At 37.5% G+C, this 5,475-nt stretch overlaps 1 protein-coding gene across 9 annotated transcripts; it reads right to left on the reverse strand.

The window, feature by feature from the left end:
- Window positions 1-351: 351 nt before the first annotated feature.
- On the reverse strand, window positions 352-4,770 carry LOC145047392 (phototropic-responsive NPH3 family protein NPY2-like). Of its 9 annotated transcripts, none has more exons than XM_078995661.1 (7): window positions 4,460-4,770; window positions 4,084-4,187; window positions 3,745-3,763; window positions 2,899-3,054; window positions 2,637-2,706; window positions 1,335-2,525; window positions 352-1,248 (listed from the first exon to the last, which is right to left on the reverse strand). In XM_078995661.1, the coding sequence occupies exons 4-7, from the start codon at window positions 2,958-2,960 to the stop codon at window positions 682-684; spliced, it is 1,890 nt and encodes a 629-aa protein (XP_078851787.1). In that variant the 5' UTR covers window positions 2,961-3,054; window positions 3,745-3,763; window positions 4,084-4,187; window positions 4,460-4,770; the 3' UTR covers window positions 352-681. The 9 variants fall into 9 exon arrangements, with proteins under 9 accessions (XP_078851787.1, XP_078851782.1, XP_078851784.1 ...); XM_078995656.1 differs by having other exon boundaries at window positions 3,745-3,843; XM_078995658.1 differs by lacking the exon at window positions 4,084-4,187.
- Between the last annotated feature and the right edge of the window lie 705 nt (window positions 4,771-5,475).

Here is a 5,475-nt window from a genome sequence, read left to right on the forward strand (position 1 = left end):
TTGTATCACAATAGTATCGCCACCAATACACCTGCCGGAAACCTTAAAGGAATTTACCCATTGGGAGAAGTAAATGTAGATCAAAGAGAACTAGTGAAAATACAACTAACAAAAGCGAAATACAAGATTTTATTTAATGTTCAAATTTAGAATTTTAATACATGAAAAAGTATTAACTTTTAATTTTATTTTTGGGAATGCTAGAGCATCGCCACCCAATAAGGCAATAATAACTCAAGTTATCTATTATCAAACCACTAAGAAAGCAAGAACTACTTGTCAACAAAACAACGTAAAAATCAATTTTCACACAGAATTTGAACAAAAGAAATTAATAAGACGCACCAACAATACCACCAATACATGCTACTTCATTATAGATTAAAGAGATCAAAGATCATCGTACAAGTTGATACTAGATATCTGTTAGATTTCATCAACTTCTAGTTCCAGGGTTTCTTCTTTTACCCCAATATCCCTAAATAATCTTTTTTTTCACCCTAACACAAAACATCCACCATTTTCAGAGATTCTTAGTTTCTTACTAGTTACTACAACAGCTTATGATATCCCCTAACGTAAAAAAAAAAAAAAACACATACACCATCACCAACTCATCATCTACCTTACCTTCTTTTATCAATATCCCCCATTAACAAAAACATTATAAAAATCAAATCATCAAGACACCGAATGTCGCCCTTTTCTCGAAGGAGTGGATACCATTTTCACATGTTCATCCCGATTTCCCGACCCAAGACTTCCAGAAGAATCCGACCCACTATTCTCCCCTGTCCCACCACCTTTACTCGACCATATTTTAGTCAAAATCCTCTTAGTTGCAACCAAACCTTTCAACTTATGAACAGAACTCCTATCAGCTAAAGGGCTCTTTGCATGTCCACCACCGTTTCTTTCAAGTCTCAGGGATGCCAGCTCACCCCTTAAAGCTTTAAGTTCTTCAGTTGTAGCAACTGCATCCCAATCTTCTTCTGTGTTGGTGTTGGTTGACCTTGAGCTCCCATGGGAGGTGCTGTTCAGATCTTTGATTGCTTTCGGGAGGTCCGGTGTGCTGCTCCCGGAGGAAGCTGCCGCCCGGACTTGCTCGAAAAACAGGACTTGCACCACCACGCGCAGCGGCAGCCGCTCGTTTTGAACCGCGTGCATGCATGCTTCCACTGAAAGCTTCTTGCAGTCCATCAACCTACAGATTCTCTTCCTCTCACTTTTACTAATCCCAGGGTGCGCCTGTAAGAAAATAGACTTACAGATCAGACAGGACAGGACAAGACATGACATAACAGGTTGTACTGGGATGTTAAAAGTAGTTCTACCTTGAGATACATATCAATGGCGCGATAAATACCATCATGAGCCGGTCTTGAAAAAACCGAAACTGTTTCAGCAAGTTCGACAAACATCGATAAAGGTAAATTCGGGTCCTTTGCCACCTCAGCAAGGTAAGAATCAACAAGTTTAGCAACCATTAATTTTGAAGCTTCTGATAATATCCCTCCAGTTGATCTCCTCACTTCTTGAATCTCATTTCCATCTGCTTCAAATTCCCCATTTCGATCTTGATCACGAACCATAAACTCTTCAACTATTTTCTGAACCGTTTTCACATCATAAATGGTGGGATCAATCCCACCTTCTTTAGCCCGAATCAATAGATCATGAACCGAAGCCTCCTCAAGTTGTTGACCAATCTTTTTGACCAAATCCATCTTCACCATTTCACCCGAATCAACCAAAATCACCATTTTCAACAGCTTAAGCAAGAAACCACAAGAAACCGCGCCTTTTTCAGATGGTAAAAGCCATACAATCGTGTCGACTATCGATCGAGTTTTTACCAAATCGCCACTGGGTATCACCCCTTTGTTAAACCCGGGTAATCTTCTAGAAGCAAAAGCTTTTAAAGCTTCACCAATCACTTCATCATGTACTAAACCCCGGTTTTTTATATGAACAAGAACCCTTTTGTATAAATCGAGTTCCAGCTCAGCAAGATCCTCCACCCACCAATCGGTTGGGACAGTTATTGTCCTAAGACCTCCGGTTAACATTCGGTTATCGTTTTCTTCCGGAAGCTTCTTTCGGTTATAAGTATACGACCAGTCAACCTTTGAAACATCAACTGATACCTTTGAAGCTATTGACTCAATGCAATGGTTGACTAGCTTTAGTTCTTCAGCCAACATCATCATTGATTTTGTTGTTTGGAGTACTATGATTGAATCTTTCCAGCTTCTGAAAATGCTCGAGTTTAAAAACACATCGATTTTGTAAATCAGGTTTCCTTTCTCCATTGTTTCATGCATTTCGAGGTAATCGGCTGCACATCGAGCAGTGACAACATTGTATGCGTTTAAGGTTACTGTCATTCCGTAACAAAACTTGGCACATATTTCAAATGCAGCGGGCCCACCGGGGATGTCATGAATGACGATTTCGTCCCCAATGCCACCATTGGTGTTTGCTACTAGCTTCTGTAAACGACCACTTTTTGATAACAAAGGAAACTGAAAAGAATACACATTTGTTGTGATGTGACATGTGAGGATTTAGTTAGAAACCTACAATGTACAACTGTAATGCGTTAATGTACAACTGCTATAGAAGGCTGGTTTTACCTTATGTAGATAGAACTTTGCATCTCCTATATTGATGACAATATCTGTTGCCAATTCAGAAGCCACATACCTGTGTTGCAAATTGCAATTGGTTCTTAGATTTTAAGCAATACTTTATTTTTTTTTATCATAAGTCATGAAAATAACCGAAAATTTGATCTTTCACACCAGAAATAAATTATAATCGAAATCAACTAATGCTACCATTATTAAAGATAACAAGAATAGGAAATCACTGATTAGGGTTCATCAAAATGCTTACCAAATATTGTTGTCGTCAGTCTGAAACGAATCGGGTTTGGATCCAAGTTTCATGAACTTCATCTTGTGTAGCTTCTCTTCAAAACTTGTTTTATCTTGTTTTCAGCTCAAAGCAAGTGAAGATCATCCACATCCCCAAATTTTAACACCGTAGAACCTAGAAATGAAGGAGAAAAGCAAGTTCAAGTTGGGTTCGTTTTTCAACAACTCCTGATGAAAGATTTTGGGGTGTTTTCTGAAATTTCATGATGATGGTTTTGTGGGTGGTTTTTTTTGAAGATTTCTTGATGAACTTTTAGTGGGGGGATTTTTCAAAGAAGGAAGAAGAAATAAGATCTGAGTCGAGGGTGAGAATATATATATATATAAATTTCTTGAAGAGAATCTTCAACACCAGACGAGTGAGAAACGTAGAGAGAGAAAATGGGGGATTGATTTTGTTGATGACTTGAAGATGAAGAATGAAGAAGATGAAGAGATAAATGGGATTAAAGAAGGTGTGTCCTTGTTCAGCGGCAAAGCCCACGGACTCCGGGCGAACCCGGCTAGCCCAGGAGACAAACCCAACAGTAACACACACTCCTCTCAATATTGACTAAACTATTCTCACTTTCTTTAATACCAGTAGAGAGAGAAAGTTAGAGAGAGAGTAAGAGAGATGAAATGAGACACCCCACAAGCACAAATCTGACTCAACCCACCCACCTCCCTTCTATTTTTGTATAATTTCTCTCTAAAAACTAACACACTGTGTTTTTTCTTGTCTGTATTAATTAAAATCTTGAAATTAGAGAAAAAAAAATAAAAACCTACAACTTTGAAGCCTAAACTAAGGAGATCAGATTACCGTTGAAGATCGAGAAACCCTGCAAAACAGATAGAAAACAGCATCTTGGAATCAGTTTCAATACGCCATGGAAACGGCAGGCAACAAGCATCTCTTGCTCTGTTTTTGTACAAGTAGAAGCAATTTAATAATGGAAACATGAGCGAAAAAATAACACAAAATCAGTTAACTCAATGAAGACCCATATGTAATGATGCTTACTTAAGCAGAATCAAATAAAAAAATCTTGTATGTATCCCACTTGAATTTAAGAGTCGTGAGACAAAATCTCACAATTATTATTATTATTATTTTTTCAATCTAATTTTTGACGGCATCAATTTGTAATGGTAAACCCACCTCGAAATACTTACAAAACAGCATCTTTTACATTACAATATTTCATATATGTGGATCCGTGGAGAGAAAAAGGTGAAGAACACGATAGCTGATTGAAGCAAGCTCTGTGGAAAAACAGAGCACCAAGCATTACATGAACAGTTTGTTTTATTTTTTTGAGATAACAGAAATGGAAGCTTTGGGTGTATTAGAGAATAGAGAAAACATAAAACAACAAAGCATGCAAAAAAGAGACAAAACCCCACCCCACCCAAAGAAAAACACACAGACAAACACCCATTAGAAGAAGACAAGCTGTTCTCCATATTCTGTGTCCACTCAAAAGCAGAAACCATTTTACACTAAAAGCCAACGTCTGTGCTGCTCAAGTGCTTACCCAGTTTCGTAAAGAATCCCACAGAGTCACTACTCTTTCTTTCTTCAGAATCTTTACCCTTTTTCTTTCTTTCTTTTTTTCTTTAATCTCAAAACCCTAATCTTGGGGAAAAGGACGACTAAAGAAAAGATGAAATACTGCTTTCAAGTTGTAATCTTTTTGTTTTGATTTTATGTTGTGTGGGGTGAAATCATTTTGAGTTGTATTTTGCAGAGATTGAGATTGAGAGAGGGCGTCGTAGTGATTAGGATGAAGACCCCGAGAGCCCAATCTGCTATGATATGCACGCCAATGCTGACAATCTGCTTTTTTGCTCCCTCTTTAAATGAGGAGTTGTACTCGCCTTTTGAGTTAAATCACATCCCCAGTTTTTACCAAATTATGGCACTTTGGACTAATGGGTTTTAGTTGGAAAATCGTTAATCGTGTCAAGATGTTGATTTAAAATGACGAAAGTAATATGAATACGATTTGTATAACTTGATTGTCTAAACTAGTCAAAGGGACTGGCAGGTCGTATAAAAAATAGGAAGCGTAATTCTAGTCTTCATTGGGTTCCTTTCCCCCGTAAATATGGTTAAAAGAATCTTGCAATCGTCAAATTCACACATGATTGTTTGAACTTTGAAGAATGGATGATACTGATTTAGGAGCATCAAACTGATACATGTCTGGATGATATTAATTTAGGAGCATCATTTAAGTTTAATAATTTTTCATGAAAAAACACTTTCATACACTAGAAAAGATTTTATATAAAATACATATGGGCCAACTATACAAGGCCTTCGGAAATAATAAAGGGCTATACTAGAATAAATACAAACAACTGAATACACAAAATAAATCCATTAACAACCCCGCATTTGGAACGGAAGATGGTTGGCGAACGTTCAAACTGGACCGAAAATCAAGAAACAAAGTGGAAGGAAGGCTTTTAGTGAAGATATCTCCATATTGAAATTTGGATGGAACATGAAGGACCCGAACACGACCGGTGGCAACTTTATCTTGAA

The sequence above is a fragment of the Lactuca saligna genome, chromosome 5 (assembly GCF_052625555.1).
Source record: "Lactuca saligna cultivar CGN05327 chromosome 5, ASM5262555v1, whole genome shotgun sequence".
Taxonomy (NCBI): Eukaryota; Viridiplantae; Streptophyta; class Magnoliopsida; order Asterales; family Asteraceae; genus Lactuca; species Lactuca saligna.

Excerpts from the sequence above, each read along its gene's own strand:
- LOC145047392 (XM_078995658.1), bottom strand. The coding sequence starts at position 2,960 with ATGAAGTTCATGAAACTTGGATCCAAACCCGATTCGTTTCAGACTGAC. Across the intron at positions 2,526-2,636 it reads CAAAGTTCTATCTACATAAG|TTTCCTTTGTTATCAAAAAG; the intron begins GTAAAACCAGCC and ends TATTCTTTTCAG. Across the intron at positions 1,249-1,334 it reads CCATTGATATGTATCTCAAG|GCGCACCCTGGGATTAGTAA; the intron begins GTAGAACTACTT and ends ATTTTCTTACAG.